At 43.7% G+C, this 19,378-nt stretch overlaps 1 protein-coding gene across 1 annotated transcript in view; it reads right to left on the bottom strand.

Annotated features, from left to right (window-relative positions):
* SLC27A6 (solute carrier family 27 member 6) overlaps positions 1 to 19,378 on the bottom strand; it is a 541,371-nt gene that overhangs the window by 42,265 nt on the left and 479,728 nt on the right. Inside the window, exons 7-8 of the mRNA XM_086961119.1 lie at positions 9,762 to 9,960; positions 8,845 to 8,942 (exon numbers count right to left, since the gene is read on the bottom strand). Coding sequence (XP_086817245.1) covers positions 8,845 to 8,942; positions 9,762 to 9,960 — 297 coding nt within the window. The remainder of the gene's footprint in view (positions 1 to 8,844; positions 8,943 to 9,761; positions 9,961 to 19,378) is intronic.

The raw sequence follows: 19,378 nt of genomic DNA, 5'->3' as shown, positions 1-19,378 counted from the left end.
CGTTCAGTGTATAAAGGAAGCTTGAACTGTAACTGGTTTTGCCTACACATTGTGTATGTGAAATATTTTGGAGTTATTACTGCACATGCTTTAACTGTGTGTTGAGTAAAGCTTGCATCGCTACTGTCAGAAAATTAGCAACTAAAATAGCATTTTATCTTTTGTATTAGAGAAAATGTGATGTTTCCATCCATTGTTTTAATTTGTTTAAGTGTGTTTGTGTGAAGACACCACAAGCATTTCTGGAAATCAAATATGTTGTACTGGAATAGTCTAAGGTTGTCATTTCAAACTACTTGTCCAACCTATAGCTATTTGGTCGATCAGTTTTCAAAGTGCCATCCAATGACTTGCAAGTCCATGAGTTTCCCATTGCAAAATGTCAGAGTTGCGGAAGCCACTTTATACGGGTCAAACCCTCACTGCACTCTCTGCACTGCATTGCTTGCTGCACTCATTTGTATTAGAAATGTTTGCAGTGATTTACACCCCACCACTAAAATTTACCAGCTACCACTGCCTTAGAATTACCCCCAGGTGTCAGACTGGATCTGGAGAATTTTTTCTTAGCAGTACCCTTGCACGTCGGTAGGTGGCATCAGTCAACTCCGCGTCAGTCGGCGGTGTCGTGGTCGCCGGGGTGACATCGCAGTGCCTACTTAGACGCCAGTTCTGACACAACTTTACATCTCAGAAGTGCAGAGCCATGAAAGACACTGACCACTGGTGTGCCACAACTAGGGCCTTGTAAGGAGTCCCTATATCTAGAATCCAGTTTGCAGAGCCGGAAGGATGGGTGAGGTGGTAAGTAACCTATGTCTCTTACAGATACAACGTTACCAAAGGCAAGTAATATTTACATCAGAAAGAGACCGATTTAGTTATAGATTCCTTACCTTACAATAGATACCCCAGCAATACCAACCCCGGAGGAAGGTCCGTGAACCAAGTTCACACCAGAAAGTCCTGGAGGACAGAAAGGGCCAAATAGCCGTTCCTCCTGACTTGTCTGTCCAGGCCGTGATGTCTGGTGAACACGTGCATGGATGCCCACGTTGCCACCTGGCAGATATCAGTGAGTGGGACTCTGCATGACAATGTAGTAGTTGCTGCTGTAGCCCCAGTGAAATGAGCATGCAGCCCAACTGGAGGCTCCTTTTTTAGTAAAGCGTTAAAAGTTTTTATGCAAAGGACAGCCCATCTGGAGACGGCATGGTTTTGGACAGCCTGGACTCTCTTGGCACCCACAGAGCCAACAAAGAGTTGATCGTCCACACGGAAATCTTCAGTGCAGTCGAGATAGAAGGAGCGGACTCAATAATTCTCTCGCCTCGGTGGCCACTCTGATCAGCGATCACACTCGGCAACTCTGGGCATTAGCTTGCCTCATCTTCACTAACGGCCCCACCAGACCGCCGGGGATGCCTGGTCTCACCCTGGAGATACCCATTAAGGGACCATCTCTCAGGGAAGCCAGGAAGGGTTTCGCAGCGGTCGAAGCGCCTTGGGACCCTACGGGTAAGTAGTGCGCTATATAAATGCCTATACATACATACATACATACATACAGCGCACATTTTGGGCTGAGACGGTGGAATATCTCCTCCTCGGGAGGGTGCATAGGCGATAAAAAGGTAGGCAGTGTAATAGTTTGTACTATGTGAAAAGGTGTAACTACGTTAGGAAGGAACAATGGTCCCGTCATAAGCACCACTTTGTCCAGAGAAGAAAGGGGTCTTTGAAGAAAGCCTGAAGCTTACTCACTCTGCGAGCAGAGGTATTGGCTACAAGAAAAGCAGTTTTGAGAATGAGGAACCTGAGAGGACAGTTGTGAAGAGGCTCGAAAGGAGCACACACGAGGCAAGTCAAAACAAGATTCAAGTCCCATTGGGGCATTATGAAAGGAGATGGAGGAAAAGATTTATAATGCCCTATTTACAATAGGGGACTTGAAGAAAGAGGGCTGGTCTGGTAGCCGAAGGAAAGCAGAAATAGCTACTAGATAGCCTTTTAGAGAGCCTAAAGCAGAGCCCTGCTGGACCAAAGAAAAAAATGAACAAGAGAACCTCAGAAATAGGGGCAGAGAGAGGATTCACAACCTTTTCTGCGCACCATGCCACAAACTTGTTCCATCAACAGGCGTATACCGTTTTAGTGGAGGGATGCCTGGCTGCTAAGATAACATCACAGACTTCGGGCAGAAGGTTAAAAGCTGTCAACTGTCACTGCTCAAACTCCACAAAAGGAGGTGGAGGCGGGACAGGTTTGGGTGCAGAACCGTCTCCTGCTGCTGCAACAGAAGATCCTACTGAAGAGGCAATCTGATGGGAGGATCAATGCCATGCTCAAAAGCGCGGGGTACCATATACTCTTCATGCCCAGTCCTGGGCCATACGAATAACTTGGGCCTGGTCAAGCTTGGTCTTCTTCAGCACTCTGGGTAGAAGTGTTACAGGTGGAAAGGCATACAGGAGGCCGCTACTCCACTTGTGATGAAAGGTGTCACCGAGCGAGCACCGCCTTGGAAACTCCAACGTGCAGAACTGACACGTGCTCTTAAGTGGCAAATAAATCTAACCAAGGCTCTGCCCACCACTGAAAGATACCTTGCACCACTTCTGAGTGAAGACGCCATTCGTGATCCACCAGGTTTGAGTTTGTCAGCCCTGGCATTCAGAGAGCCTGCCAGGTGTTGAACCACCAGGGTCACGCCATGATGTTCCAGCCGCCTCCAGAGGCGAAGAGCCTCCTCACACAGGGTCCACGACCCCACCCCTCCTTGCCTGTTGCAGTACCACATGGTGGTGGTGGTGGTGTTGGTGAACACCTGCACCACTTTCCCTTTGAGAGGGAGAAGGAACGCTTTCAGTGCCAAGCAGATCGCCCAGAGCTCCAACAGATTGATATGAAGCCCAGACTCCACCTGGAACCAGACTACTCCGATCTCCATCTCTTCCTGATGGACGCCCGATCCGAGCAGTGATGCATCTGTCACCACTGTGAGGTCTGGTTGGGGAAGGGCGAGCGATCTGCCCCTGACCCAAGTTTGGTTTGTTAACCACCACTGCAGTTGGTGTGCAGTTCCCTCTGAGATCTGGACGTAGCCGGAAAGATTCCCCTGATGCTGCCTCCACTTGAACTTCAGGTCTTACTGCAGAGCCCGCATGATCCACCAGCAGGATGCAGGAGGCCATGAGGCCCAGCAGCCTCAGGGTCATTTTCACCAAAATACGGCACAGAGGCTGAAACATGGCAATCACAGCCCGAATATCCAAGACTCACTGTTCTGGAGGATAGGCCCGAAACTGCACTGTGTCCAGAAAAGCTCTGGAGGTGGGAGATGACACCTTGGGGCGAGCCCGCTTTCAACAGCCAGTCATTGAGATAGGGGAAGACTGGAACACCTAATCTGCGCAGATGAGCTGCGACCACTGCCATCACCTTCGAGAACACCTGAGGCACACTGGTAAGGCCATAAGTGAGCACTGTAAACTGAAAATGCTTGTGGCCTGCCACAAACTGTAGGTATCATCTGTGGGCTGGCAGGGTGGGAAAGTGGAAATAGGCGTCCTTCAAGTCCAACGACACCATTGAGTCTCCAGGGTCGAGGGCAGACAGGACCTGAGCCAATGTGAGCATTTTGAACTTCTCCTTGTGGAGGAAGCAGTTGAGGGCCCTGTGGTCTAGGAAAGTAGTGAGAAAAGCAACCACAACCTGCTTCTGGTGTAGGGACCCTCTCGATAGCCCCTTGGCCAAGAGAGCTGAAACATCCTGGCAGAGAAGCACCAAATGATTCTCTGACATGTGATAGAAAAACGGTGGCATGGAGGAAGGGTAGTCTCGATGGAGGGAGGGATAGTTTCGAAGGGGAGGGAGTAGCCCCTCAAAACACACCTGTCCAACGTGATGGATTGCCAGTGGGGGAGGTGATGCTGAATCCTGCTGCCCACTGGCTGTAGATGGCCCGGACAAATTGGACTAGGAAGGCTTGGAGGCTGCTCCAGGGGGGGGGGGGGGGGGGGGGGGGGGAAACAGTGGACTGGCCCGTCTGCTGGTTCCCAGACCCACGCCGCTGGGTCCCACGTCTGCGGCCATGCAGAGGCTGGGCAGCTTGCGTGTACCAGTGCTGGACTGGGTCGTACGTGGTGTGGTGCCCCGTCCGCAACAATGAAAGGGGAGAAAGGCAGATTGAGATGGACGGGAAGGTGCAGCGAGGCCCAAGGATCTGACCACAGCAAGAGAATCCTTAAAGCACTCCAAAAAGGCGACGGCCATTGAAGGGCATGTCCAGCAAAGCTGCCTGGACATCAATGAAAAGCCAGACGTTTTCCACCAGGCGTAGCACCGAAGTGCTACCGACTTGGCAATCGTTCTGGCCAGTGGTATTCAGTCTAAATCAAATCGAAAACTTTGCCATGTCTCTCTTCTCTGCCACCACTTTGGAGAGAACGGCCCAGGCCTCCTCCAGGCATTGAGGCAGCACCTGCTCAACTGTATCCCTGATTGTATGGAGCAAGTGGCACGCAGTATTCAAGGACTGCTGTGCCAAGCCAACATTTTTATTACAATCTTGAGGAAGAAAACATGCGCTTCCCAAGATGATCCAGCTTCTTGGATTCCCTGTCTGGGTGGGGGGGAAGGGGAGGGGGGGGGTCAGAAAGGACAGCGCCCTTGGCGGAAGAGGCTTGGAACACCAAGCTCTCGCGGAAGGGTGTTGGGTGAGGAAAACTGAGTCGACCGGGACTACTGAGCAGTGGTGGTGGGCAATCATCCTTTGCACATGAGACCCTGTGCTGGGCTTGGACCAGGTGAGGGCCTTGTTGGAGCTCGAGGCCCAAGGCCTTGGTTGCCCTTTGCACTACCAGAGTGTCTCCCACCTCTGTAGCCACGGTCTGGAGAAGTTTCTAGACCACTAGCGTCACCAATGTACTCTCTCCAGTGCGGCACTTCAAGCTGGTCTCCCGGTCCTCATCACCACCCTCTGGGCGATAGGGAACACCAGGGATGAACAGGGGAACAAAAGTACCCTCCTGCTTCGGGTTCGGCATCTGCCGACATCGGTCCCGCTACGGGTTCATCACGGTGATGGGTATGGAGTCAGCCGGGGGCAAGGCTGATGCCTGGGGCATCAGCGCCGGGGAAGGTTGAGTAAGGTCGACTGGCGTTGTTCCGAATCCAGGCCTTGGTCCACGGGGGTTCCTCTGGCACCAGGGCCACCAGATTCGAAGACCCAAAGACCCAATACCACCTACCCCCCCCCCCCCGCCCCCTTCCCCGACAGGCTCTGAAGGGCACAAAGGCGTGCTGGCAGAGTCGGGCTTCCCAAAGATGCAGTGGAGGGCTTTGTAAAATGTATAAAGTTGGGTAGGGGATGCCCCAGCTCCCGGAAATGGGGGGAGACGTGGAATAGTCTCTGAATCAGCCACCCGAGACAAAGCCTAAGCGCAATGATGTTCTGGATTCCTCGTTGCACCAGCCAATCGACGGGGAGAAGGCTAAGAGCACCGTTGCTTCTTCCTGTGCTTCGACTTACCAGAGGACTTGGAAGACTTGGAGAAGGAGGAAGTGTGGGGGCTCCATGACCGGTCTCAAGACCTTTCCCTCAAACAAGACCGGGAGCGACGTAGAGCTGAATGCCGGGCATCCAAGAGCTTTCGAGACCGCTTCCGCAAAGTCTTAGCATTCATGGTCCGGAAGTCAGAGCACGGCTTCAGGCGGTGGTTGAGCTCCAGACACCAAAGGGACATGAGGTGCGGGCCCATCGCTGTCTTCAGCATGTGAAGGGCCTGAAAGTCTTGAAGCCGGTTCAATGATGGAAAATCCCTTGCGCACCAGGAGTCAAAGACTCGAAAAAACGTTGAAAAAAGTTAGTAAAAAAGGGACCACGGGGTAGCTCTCTCTGAATCTGCGCTAGGCTGGTGTGAAAAAGAAAGAACTGATGTCAGCGCGTAGGGACGTCGTCTAAGTGGGCACTGCGACATCATCCCAGCGACCATGACGCCGACGACGGAAACCGAGTTGACCGATGCCAACTACTGACGCGCAGTGGTACTGCTAAGAAAAAATTCTCCCGAACCAGTCTGACGCCTGGGGGTAATTCTAAGGTAAGGAATCTATAACTGTCTCATTCACATTTTCGCCTGCAATCAAAGTTTGTCACTCTGCTTTGCCTATGGGTTGAACAGGCTTGCTGATAATCATGTACGCAGCACAATATGGCCTACCTGTAAAGAGTTGCTTCATTTCTATAGAGGAAAGGTATCTTGAAATGGATCATAAGCCATTCTCATGCATGGAAAGTGGAATACCTTTGCAAACAAAACAGCCCATGCTCTAGGTTTTCACTTTTTGCATTAGCAGCAGTAATTGTTATAATAATACTTCTTTGGTAATGCTATTTTTTGGAGGATACTCTAACTGGAGAATCCTCTGCTTTTGAATTTCACCCTGCACCAGACAAGATCTGGATCTTTCCAGCATTTGCTCAAATGTGCTGAAAGTGGCGCCATCGAACTATACGGTGCATTTGCATCCCCCCTCTTGTGGCATGAAGTAGTATATAGACAGCAATCCTGCACACCAACATTTTCTTTAGAAACTTTTCGGCACTCAGATACAGATCAATTTCGACAGATCAATATATGACAGTGTGCATAATCTTACTAGGCATCTTTTTAGAACCATAAAGTTGGCTCCAGATAACGGGGATAGAGTATCCACCATAAAGTAACTTATTCTTCTGATGGATACATCTAAACATCAATTCCTCACATTTTTAATAGATACCAAAGCAGTACCTCCGAAAAAGAGTAGGATCTAAGCAGTGGAAGTCCTGCAGAACTGAGCTGGAGAAATGACACTCTCTGCAGACCGGAGGATCAAGATAGTAATGTCTGGTGACGGTGTGGACAAATGTGAATGTGGAAGGCTGGCAAATGTCCACCACCGGAATGCTTCTTAACAATGCCTTGGCTCTGGTAAAATAAGTCAGAAGGCCAACAGGAGGCTTCTTTTTGGCCAGAACTTAGCACATTTTTATGCAGAGAACAATCTATCTGGACAATCTATCTGGACAAGATTTGTTTCTGACCTGCCCTCTGTTTCTTAGCACTAGCGAATCCAAAAAAAGCTGATCATCCACCTGATGCTCCTTGGTCTAATCTAGGACTAGAATACCCCTTTGCAGCTACCTGTTTTAAGATATTGAATTTACCAAAGTAGAAAATGGTCCAGTTGGAAAGTTGTTTGAGAGAGCAACAATTAAGCCAGGGTGGAGTTTGCAGGGTTCTGCTACGTGGAACTCCAATAGATGCAAAAAACTGCTGTGCTACGCGTAGCTCAACAAGTGGCGGAGTGCGTTCCATAAATGCTGATCGCTGTAATTTTCAGTGCCAGGTGCTTGTCTGCACTGTGCAATCATCGTGAATGGCACCATGTACAGCGCAAGTGGGCGCTGCTTCTTTTCTGCCACTCGAGTAGATTTTTACCCGAGCGGCAGCTTTCTCAAAGTTTCTCAGCGCGAGTGGTTGCGCGCATACACGACCACTCACAATGATAAGTCTGACTGGCTGCATTGAGAAATCTTGCAGGCATGTTTATTTTCAACGCTGACGCTCGCCAACTTGATGTTGATGATCACGAAAGAGGAAAACTCTTGTTGGGAGGTGGATTTTCCTCGCTGGCTAGACGTAGACGAACACGAGCGAGGGAAAAAAACTCTGCTCCACTACGTGGGGAGGAGTTTTTCGTAACTGCACGAGCTCCGCGTAACGGGGAGTGTGGAAATCTCTGTGAGCGGAGCTCACCGCCCAGACTTAGCGAAAACTAGGTGAGTAAGGCATCCACATTACCCATTCCACAAGAAACCCATTTCTTGCCTTCAACCATTATCCAAAGCAGCCAAAAATCTGTATGGAATAAAGACAAGGTAGTCTTACATGGCTTAAATTAGCACAAACATCCAAACTAAAATGGCTGTCTCTCTGTGCTATCATGACACTCCTAAGTAAGATGGCACAGTAAACTGCACCACCATGTGCAAGGCAACATATTTAGAAAGAGGTTCACTCTAAAACTGCAGTTAAGGGGTTTCATTTTATAAAGCAAAGGGAGGCCTTCGTTCAAAGAAAAACCCTGAAGATATTATTTGTGCAATGCATGAGTGTGCTTACCTTTTTTCTTTATACGGATGGTGGATAGGTGAAACAATGCATTATGCGAGGGATCAAAGGATGAATCATTATCAAAAGTCTACGAAATTCATACCCCCTTTACGGGGGCCACCACATACCCTCCTGAGCCAAAACATTGCATACTAAGACATCAATACAAAGTAAGTGCAGTGAAGCAAGTATAAATTGTGGGCACAACAAATCAAAATCTAATTTTATCAAAATAAACAATGATAGTAAGAGAGCATGTTAATCACTATCAATTCAATAATATCAGTAGAAACGGGATCATCCATCTACGACATAACCAATTACGTATGTATCCATCTATAAAGGAAATCATATTTTATGTAGGATTTGAAAAACAGTCTACCTCTGTACAATGCTACAGATTTACCGCGTGGTTTAATAATGGTACTAATGAAGACTGGTGACAGACCAATAAGGGATATGGCACAGATGTCTTGTGACACAGTTGTTTTGTAGCATATTATCTAAGAGCTGCACATGTACCGTGGAGCCTTGGCTATAACATCACCATTTTGATTTGTTTTTTATGCGATTCATAGAGAGCTCAGTTTCAACAGATGGGAGGAGTAAATCATAAGACAGCGATACAATTATACATTAAAATTAAGACTCAATATTAGGATTATTATACATAGTATTTCACCTTCAACAGCAACACCATACACATTGGCTTCCTGTATAAAGTCCACCATTCCAATGACGTCTGAAACTTCTGTGGTTGCAACATTTTCACCTTTCCATCTATAAAAACAAAAACAGTATTTTATATGTGAAATGTGTATTTTGAGCCAGGGTTTTGGGGATTGGGCTTTGAAAGAACCATATGAAACTAAAAAGTCATTCCAGGACATTGCACATAGAAGATTTAATAATCTCCTGCAATTAATTTGAGACAGACGCATACCGATGAAGAAATAGCAGAATACACTCTCTGAAACAAAATCTCTGTGGTACTGGTTCTTAAGTGGGCTGGGGATCATTTGTCAGTAGAACATTGTCTAGGTTTGTTATTTGCATTCTGGTACACATAGTCCTGCATATGTAACTGAATAAATAGCAAAAAGACAAGAACATGGATACACTGACAAAACCATGGTTGAATGGGCTACTCATGCCTGACGTGGACCAGCCTGAGAGTTGTACAGTTAGGTAGACAACGAGCGTGTCACTACACCCAGTGCTTTAAAATGCCATAATGGAAAACGACTATACCTCACTCATGACAGTTATGGTACTCAGACCAACTTACAACTTAAAGAAGATTTGTTTTAAGGGGCAAAAGCCCTGCATATTTATCCAATCTGGAAGCTAGAACCCTACACATGACCACCTTACATCTGATCCATTAAGGGGGTGGTGAGTAGTAAAAAATATTTTGTTCGCATCACTAATGAACCAATTGGAATTGTAAACATCCTGCAATCAATTATCAAATCAAACCAAATAAAAAAGAGCTTTATTCGATTTTAGTCTTGCAAAATCACAAATTGGGTAAAGATAATTCAATTTCTAATGGAAAGGCAGAAGGAAAGTGCCACCAATTTACAAAAAAAACTTTACCTGAATGTATCTCCAATCCGATCTCGAAAGTACAGAAAATTATCTTGATCCTGGAACATTAAATCCCCAGTATTAAAAAATCGATCTCCTTTCCTAAATACATCACATAGTAATTTACTTTCTGTATGTTTTTTGTTGCCAGCATAGCCAAAGAAGGGATTAGTTGAATTTATTTTTGATATGAGAAGACCGGTTTCGCCTGCAAAAAGGAAGAGGAAAACATGTATCAGAGACATCAAACAGCAAAAAACCCAAAAAACAAACACAGGTACATTTGATCGAAGGCAAAGTTTTTGCAAAAGGTTCTGAAACCGAAGTATGTATCTTTGTAAACATAAGTAGAGGAATTGTTTCCTCTGATATAATTTAAGACTCCAACATATAATCAATAATAGAGGGGGAACCATGTTAAAGCAAGGGTTTAGAGGTCAAGGGAGCGAAGACTGTAGTCTACTAGGGACATTTACCTGGGGAATGTCCAAAGAGATCCTCATGTGGGGAACCCTTTGGTGAAAATCTCAAATAATGGGCGAATGTATAGAATTTACAAAAAGGGCCATTAAACCCACCTCCTCGAGTGGGAGGGGGAATTGCAAAAACCATCTACCCCTATTAACCAACCACTATTCTCCTCTTCTCTTCATAGCCTAGTGGTAATCTGCCCTCCTGGACAATGGTGTGGTGTTACACTTTGTTCCACCCTCCCCCACTTAATAGAGTCTAATGGTCTACTTCAGACAACAAAATACTTCCAATAGTGCTCTTGTCAAAGTGAAAAACACAAAGTGATCAATAAACACACAAAGGTTTTACTGGAGACTGAACAGTGCCTTCATCCGTACATTGAGCGTCGTGAGCTACTAAAATTAGACCAAATCTTCAGCATACCGACAATACCAGTTTTGTTTAAGGGGGCAAGATGTAAGAAAACTCGAAATGCATGGGTGTGCACACAGAAAAATCCTAAACGCAGCCTAGGTAAATAGCATAGGATGACTTTTGGCTATAGATTGCTTGAATGCACTAGTCTTCAGTTTTCTTGCTTCATCACGTAATTTGTGATCAAAAGGTAGTCTCAAGATAAGAGCACAATTATAGTCTAAATTTTCCACTGGAGACAGTGTAGAATGACCTTTCCAGAGCAGAACATGGAGTACTGAGGCTAGAGTTAAAAAGACAAATCAAACTGACACAAACAACGTAGGTGGCATTTCTGTTCAACAAAGTATTTGAGAGATGGAGCATTTAGGTGCAGAACTCTTTGTAGCCCATGGTTGAAAGTTTGTATGACTGTGTAAGTATAAGTAGAGGTAGATATTAAGCCATCAAGGTGATGAAACATCGGCAGCCACCCTGTGTATGTTGCCAATGGTAACATTGCAAAGTTTTCCCAGTGTTCTCTAGCCATTAAGCAGCACACAAAAACTATTAACAGTCCTTTAAATTCTAAAAGGAAATGGCAGATTCTCAGTTTACCTACCTTATCTTTCTAGATCACCAGCACAAGGGCTGAGGCACAAGAGCTAATACTATCTCAGTACAAGGGCAGTGATGCAAACTAAGGGACTATGGGGTGCCATATCAAAGTCTCTTTATAATGAGGCGGTACAAAAGGGGTGGTGATGGACGGAGCATCTGAACCAATCAAACACTCACACCCAGTCAACAGATCTGGATTTAATCCATCACCGTTCTTTAGCCCACTCTGCCACCTCAGTTCAGACATGGCCATATGCAAAACAGTCTGACCCTGTGCCTCATGGGAACCTTCCAGCCCGAACTGCCAAGCCATGCCTTCCCTGCACCGGAAACAAGCTTCTGAGGACCGGCTTCTGGCATTCCAGACGTCTTCAGCCCGGCTTGCTTGAATCCAGTGGAAAAGTGAGCAAGGGACTCACGTCTGAGCATACCCTGCCAACTTATGGCGAACAAAGTGGTACAAAAGGGGTGATGGATTAAACCCAGATCTGTTGACTGGGTGTGAGTGTTTGATTGGTTCAGATGCTCCGTCCATCACCACCCCCTTTTGTACCTCTTTATGAGAGCAACGGACTAAACTAGTCAATAAAGCCAGTCCCTCTTATTTCTGAAGCTCCTGGATAACGAAGGATGTGCTGAGTAGGTCAGGAAAATATCAGAGCCAAAGTGGTAGTGGGCAGAAACCCTTCAGACTTTCTAAGAAAGATTTGAATCCTGAAATATCAGGAAAAGAGAAGTGAAGATGGGATACCTGTCAAATCAAATCTTTACTCGAGTAACAGAATAAGGGGAACGCATTCTTAAGATAGGAGACTAAAATCATATCATCCATGCACTGATGACACACAAATCCATTCATGCCTTACTGTAAGAACTCGCTGGAAAGCACTCTGCTGCCTAATGCTAAACTCTTCAAAGACTAAAATAACATTCTCCAGCATCATCACACCCTACTACTCTCTCCCCAACCCCATCAACCCCTCCTGCATCTCAACAGCTCTCTACAATGGGGTAACTACCAGTTCTATTTAACTCTAGCATGCTGCTAGGGTTCTTTATTCCTTCCACCACAACAGCTGCTTATTACCAGGTTTTAAACATAATAATTTATTAGTACCCTATCTACGAAATGAATGCCTCAATCATGAATAGTCTAAACTACATTAATTACATGTTAAAGAGACTAGTCAATACACCATTCCAATATCGTTCTATTTTCTTACACCCACCACATACACAAACAAATTGCTCAAATAATCACCAAGCTTACTTGAAGGACTACAAGTTGAATGACTTGCTTCCAAATCATACAAAACCGTTTCCCTGGACATCGATGGCACCATTCACCCATGCTGGGTTGGGGTACCAAAAGTAGTTGTGCCAAAAAATGATCAAACCAGATCCATTTCCCTTGTGTCCTCTCCATAGCTCTCTTTCAAACATCTCTTCTCTCCTTTTTCTCATTAGCTGCTTTTTCTGTACAAACACGTTGCTTTGTCTTTACCTTTCGACTCCCTACCTCTCTTTCTCTCCCTCTTGAAGCATCCCTGTGGCTGCTGCAGTTATCCTCGGGGAGCTGGGGGAAGCGCAGAGGCAAACAACAACAATAACTTTATTAGGGTCAAGAGGGATTTTAAAGACCAAGCTCCAATATGTCCCATGCATACGATAAACTACAAAAAATATCAGAGGGTCTGAAGAGAAAGAAGAGAACGCCAAATATGAACTAACAGGAAACTAAATCACCATGCCTAGTGTATAATCTAAAGTCACCCCTACACCAAAACCCACAAAGTGGTCAGGTAAGGATGCCCATCAATCACCACACGGAACCGCCCTTCATCATTTGGGTTTCCTTTAAGACCACCATTGAAGGTGCCACTTGTCTTTCACGGGGAGTGCCCAGATCATAGGATGGCTCTCACCCGATCAGACAGATCTACCGTGGTCTTACTTCTCACTTAAAAGGATGTTAAAGTATTAAGGGAGGACTGATGTCGCAGTGCACAAAATAAAGTGTGAAAAATAAGAAAAAGTGTGTATTAAAATTGGATGAGGGGGTACTGGAAATGAATTTAATTCTGGTGCTACCCACTCTACCAATATTAAAAAGTAGTCAGTGACAATCACAATATTTTCGGATTGCCTAGATGTACTGTGAGGTCAACATGTTCAGCAATTAGCGACACATTATGTCATTGCTTTCATCAGGACCAATTATACTGATAGCTACTGCAAACCAAGTGATAATGAAACAAAAACTGGGCTCAAAACCATATCTAGTAAAACTGATACAGAGATCACCTGAATCCACTAGGTGTCCGCATCGTTTTCTCCACCTTTCCAAGTCATGAGAAGTTTCCGACTTGGAAGATGCACAGACCTCACCCCACCTGGCCACGGCTCAGGGAGAAAGGGGGAAGCACCGCTCTTTCCGTCGGTACTTCTGTAATCGGCGTCCGAGCCGATCGGGGAGGCACCAGGAGCTGCCCTGAACTATCAAAATCGGCCTTCAAGGGTTCCAGTCTACTGGGAAATGCCCAGTAGAATAAAATGCTTGTCCAGCCCTGTGCTCACCCACACCTCTACAGACCTGTCAATTTCTCTACTCTAACACACTCCTTATGATTAAATAAACATCCACCTCTAGACACCCAAACCTCTGCCTGACACCTCATAGTTCAGCTCTTTTCTTCAAGTTTCTTGATGCTCTGGTCTGTAATACTCTGTCAATAAACTGAGATCCAACTTGTTCTTCTCAGAATATAAACTTGGCCTCATAATCCATTACAAAGAAAATCAATGAATAGGCTAGCCTAAAATACTGAGAGAAATGTATGTTTTACATCAAGTTTTAGTAATTCAAAATCAGTGTAATCTGCAGAAATACACCTTGGTGTAGCTTCAGCCTACAGGAGGAGTAGTAAAATGGAAGCGATGGGTGAGACTTGCACCGAAGTGGAAATTACGAGGGGTATATTAAGGTTCAGGCAGTATAGTCTACCAACTCAGTTATTTTCTATTGGTAAGACATAATTTCTGCATTCACCCTATCCATCACATAGATTTTCCACAATGTTAGAATTATAAATGGGAAGCTATAAGAATCCAAAAATAAATAACAAGTATTAGACCATTTTAAACAAAAGAATAGGTTTATAAAATATTGCATTACAGAACGTTGACATTTAATAAATAAGATGAGACCTTTAACTGGTATCCTCACCATCGTCAAGGGATGGATGTCCAACAACTTGATGAACATTAACCCAACCAAATCTGATCTTAATTACCTCCGCTTACATCCATAAATGTGGTATCTACATGTTTTACCAACCTTTGCCTTCTAAAAAAGGTTCTCCCGTTATCGATCTCTCTTCTAAAACACCTGTAGTGAACAATATCATTTGATCCCCTCTTGACTATGCTAATTCAATTTGCCTTAAATCGCCAGACAAAATCTTACGTCAACTTGCAAATAATGCTGTGTCACTAGGGTTAAAAAAACTGGCCAGAAGATTGTATATGTCGCCACTGTGATCCTTACACTTGCTTTATTCTTTTATCTTGGGTAGCCTTTAAGGCCTCAACAATTGGCAGTAAGCAGTAAGCAGTAACCTATGACGTACAAGCTTCTTCTACAGCAGTGGCCAAACTGTGGAACTCATACCCCATGAATTTGCGGAAAGAAGCAAATCTACTCTGTTTCAAATGCCAGCTAAAAACCTGGGTTTATAATAATTATCTTTCTGCCTTTTACACAGTCACTCTTAGGTTTTATGGTCTATATCTTATATCTCTTAGGTTTTATGGTCTATATCACCAAGAAGCACCTGCAATTTGAGCGCCCTATGAATAAATTATGAATAGGGCTCCCGGTTTTCCATTTTTATGGATTTTTACATATAAATACAGACTGAAAACTATATTTCCTTTGTCTGTATTTATATTTAGAAACGGCAAAATACTAGCAAATTTTTCCGCGCTGACTTGCTCCAGTGCAAAAGACCGTGACCATCTCGCATGCTGCCAGACACAGGGAATGCGCCCAATTCTGTAATGCGGGTCTTTAACAGAATCATCCCGGAGCGTACTGTGGCCAAGGGGCTTTGAAGGAAAGTTGGAGGACAGGGATGAGGTGCATTCTGCCAAGTAAATGAGGGGGTCGCTAGCCTGATGCAGGGCAGGTACGAGACGGTACGAAAACCGCATCTGAGGTTACAACATCGTGGAAATGCGCTCAGTGCTGGATTTCCGCTGCTGCACTTAACGTCCTGAGGAACATATTGTTTATTGCAACCCAAGTCACACACATTCCAAATCAACAATTCTGCTGTCCAGTGTAAAAGGCAGCTCTTTACGTTTCGGTGTTTAAGCCACTGAGCACGGGGGGCCCTTTGAGCCAAATGGGTGTTGCGCACCTGGTGGGAGAAATAGCCCCACTGTGCAACCCGGGAACTTTTACAATCCATGCTAATGAGGTCTGATCACTTGGAAACAGCGCAATGTGAGTGCTTGGCTTGGATGTTTTGACTGGTTTGTGAAACAATGCAGAGGAGACAGCTACCTACAGATCTGTTCATTCATTCACACAGTTCGACTGAACAGAACACTAATCCCCTCCAGCAGAGCCCTAACCAAGAAATTGATTGACATTCCTCAAAATGGATTCCCTCATCCATGCAAGCAGCTATTGCCCTCCGAGGTCTCCCCTCTCGTACATTGACCGTGGCAGTGCCCTCACATAACTACTGAGCGCATGTGTGCATTGTCAATTTAAATAAATGTGGAAAAATACTAGCTGTAGCGTCGTCTTTTGTTTGTGGAAAAAATAAATGTGGATAAATACAGACGGAAATGGCAAAAAAATAAATACCATAAAACCGGGAGCCCTAATATAAACTATCATAAAATGATCAGCTGAATTGTTCTAAAGATTGAGAAACTGGTGTAGCTTAGTAAAGTGAGAGGCAATGTCAGGAGCTTCAGCCTCACACATGATACTAGAAACATTTGCTGATACCTGCACACTAGACTGCACATTGCGCACAAATATTTGTAGACGTAGCTTGCACCAATCCAACCAGATAACATGAGGCCACAGGGTAGACACCAAGCTGGAGCGCAGGACTTGGGGTTGGAGGGAGATGATCTGCTTGCTCCATCTGAGAGGAACAGCTGGTTAGCTTCTTTTGCAATAGTTGGAGAGGGTGCTAACTTTGACTGTAAACAAAGCACTCAAAGGGATAATTACCTGCCGGGTTAGGGAACACACACAGTTTGAATGAAGTAATAAAAGGAAGGCAATCACACACTACGTAGAGTGACATTGTCTAAGTGGAGATAGCTTGCATTCCAAGACATGCGAGGTGAAACCAAGTGCATACAGCAGATAAGGTTTGTGAAGCAGTTGGGAACAACAAACAGGGGAATAAAGGGAAATTACAACTGCCCAGAATCCCTAACACATAATTCAGATATAAAGTTATTTTTGAGGAATACCTCATGATACATCCCCTCTTAACAGAGGCCCTTGAAAGAGCTAAAGCTGATCATTTGTGATAAAAGGAAATTTGGTGTATTTTTCTTTTTAATACCTTGCTTGCTGGAACAAATATTGTGAAAAATAAAAGGAATCTCCAAGAAATTGTTCAGAAAATCTTTTAAATATACACGTGATTGATTCAATTGATTGGATCTTTTTTACTAGTCAAAAAATAAATTACATTTTTATTTCCTATTATTTTTAACTGCACTATTCAAATATCAGCGTTTTGAAGATGGCCTCTGGTTTTAATCAACTAAGAGACCGAATTGTCTACTTTTCCCCCACATCAACCTTTATATTCTAACAAATACCAAATGTACTCTAGGCTAAAATTCCGCTGAACATGATCGGTAGTTTTACATAACATAAGGTCTATTCTCAGAAACACTTTTGTAAATACTTCATAACCTTATCGCCTAACAAATTATTGTGTAACCCCCATATGCAAATTGTATTCAACTATTTTACAATACCTGTATGTTTGTATTGAAAAAAATATATTGAAAATAAATATGGGAAACAAAATATTGATGGTTATTTTGAAATATTTAGGCTATTGGTAGTAAAAGAAATGCATTATAATCTCAGCATTGATTGTACCTTATATTTTCATTTCACTCAAAATCTATGCTTATTTCACTAGAATTTCTCAATGTATTTTTTGATTATTCCCTTAATTGGATCTTTTTGACCAACCACTTGTATATTTAAAAGATTTTCTATACAATTCTTCAGGAGTTCTTTTGCTGTTTACATTTTGTACCCATTTTCTCAGGTAAGATTGGGTTGCCCTTTTTGTGTTTTTTCAGAACAAATATTGTGGCTCTTCTACATCCGTTATATGTAGGGCTGCAGTACTTTAACTCTATTGTTTCCAAGATTATGAGCAATTTCAGTGCTTCTAATAATGCTTAAGTCGCTCATTCCTTTCATGTTTCTCTTTCCTTCAGCACCCTGTTGTGCTTTGTGTTTCATACCACTTTTCGATCCCTTAGCAGTGCTTCTCTTAGTTTATTCTTCACTTTTTATGCAAGGAGATCCAGGTACCTACTTTTCATGTAAAGAGAACTAGATTTCTGCTTGTTGTTCCATCTTTATAATGTGCAGACACCAGACTTGTGTACACGCACCATTAAATTGTGAAATAAATAAGCCAAATATTTGCAAATCTATGTTCTGGTATCTCTGTTCAACATTTATTACCGTAGCGTTCTCAAGGAAACAAGACAGCCATGACAGCCTGTCCACTTCAACTAGCAATGTTACATAGATCTTTACAAGCATAACTCATGATAAACCACTTAATTGTCCTTGGAGTTTTGTTGTCTTCGATAGCGAGACAATTTTAGCCAGTTATGTTCGATCAGTATGTGACGGAGTCACAGATTTTGTGTTACAAGACTAGGTACCGTGCTGTTTATTTCATTGTTGCAGTAGTCGGATATGAAAAGTAATTTGAGTTTGGTAAGATCTTGAAATTGATAAAGCAACTGACAAAATGGCTTTGAGTGCCAAGTCCAGGTCTCATCAGTGTGTTTTATAACTTTCAACATTTTCAGGGAGGCCATAAACTATTTCATTAGTGAGTTTGCTTGCAAATTTAACTACAATTAAAATAACATTCTTATAAAAGAAAGTTCTTTAAATGTGAAAATAACAATGCAGGATTATGCTGAATCATATGCTGGAAAGACAGAACATGCTTTTAATGTGCATACTTTATGGACATGAAGTGAAGTGAAAACAGGAACGGACTTGAAGGCTGTACAGCTACGGAAAATGTGAGATTTTTTAAACGGTACAATTTTGACCTTCTGCTTTGTAGAATATAAGCCAGTATAAGATCTACACAATACTGATGAAAGTATAGCAAACTATGTGAGAAAATATGCCTTAATACATCTAAAAAAATATATATTACACTCCACCTACTAACTTTTTCTTGCCCATATGCACAACTCTTATGGTGAAGGTACTTATTAACGGTTTAACATCCTACCCTATCATTTAGACGTCATGTCACATTTGCTGTCCCACAATCAGAGGTTTATAAGCGCGCAAAAGGGAAAACACCAGCTAAACTCAAATTGCCCCTTCCCTTATTATGAATGTAGCATAATAAAAGAAAATAGCGAGCTCTGATATGCTTTCAGGAAGAAACTGGTATACACACTGAATGTAGGCCTAAAGTATAAAATGTACAAATAAACACTGCTCTTGGGTCTTGGATACATATCACAATCAAAAGTAAGAGTGCCTTCTTATAGGTAATTCAAATAAGAGGAATTTGGCCTATTTGTGCAACACATGTTATCAGTGCAAACGCTAATGGACAATCAAGTTCAATGAAGTAGTGTTCAACATAATGATTCCATTGGGTAGACATACATACATACGCAGACCATGTATTGAGGCCAATTATGGACAATCATAAGATTGCAATATCAAGATTAGCATTTTTATGTCACAGTATCTGTAATACATGCACTAAGGTTCCAAAAAAATATGTGGTGTACAATGAATCATGAAGGGACACGTTGGAATATTCTCGTCTGAAACATTTTAAAATGAGAATCTCCAAATATGAACC

This window comes from Lissotriton vulgaris, chromosome 3_1 (assembly GCF_964263255.1).
Source record: "Lissotriton vulgaris chromosome 3_1, aLisVul1.2, whole genome shotgun sequence".
NCBI classification, from domain to species: Eukaryota; Metazoa; Chordata; class Amphibia; order Caudata; family Salamandridae; genus Lissotriton; species Lissotriton vulgaris.
The sequence above is the reverse complement of the archived record's forward strand: the minus strand, read 5'-3'. Positions and strand labels throughout refer to the sequence as shown.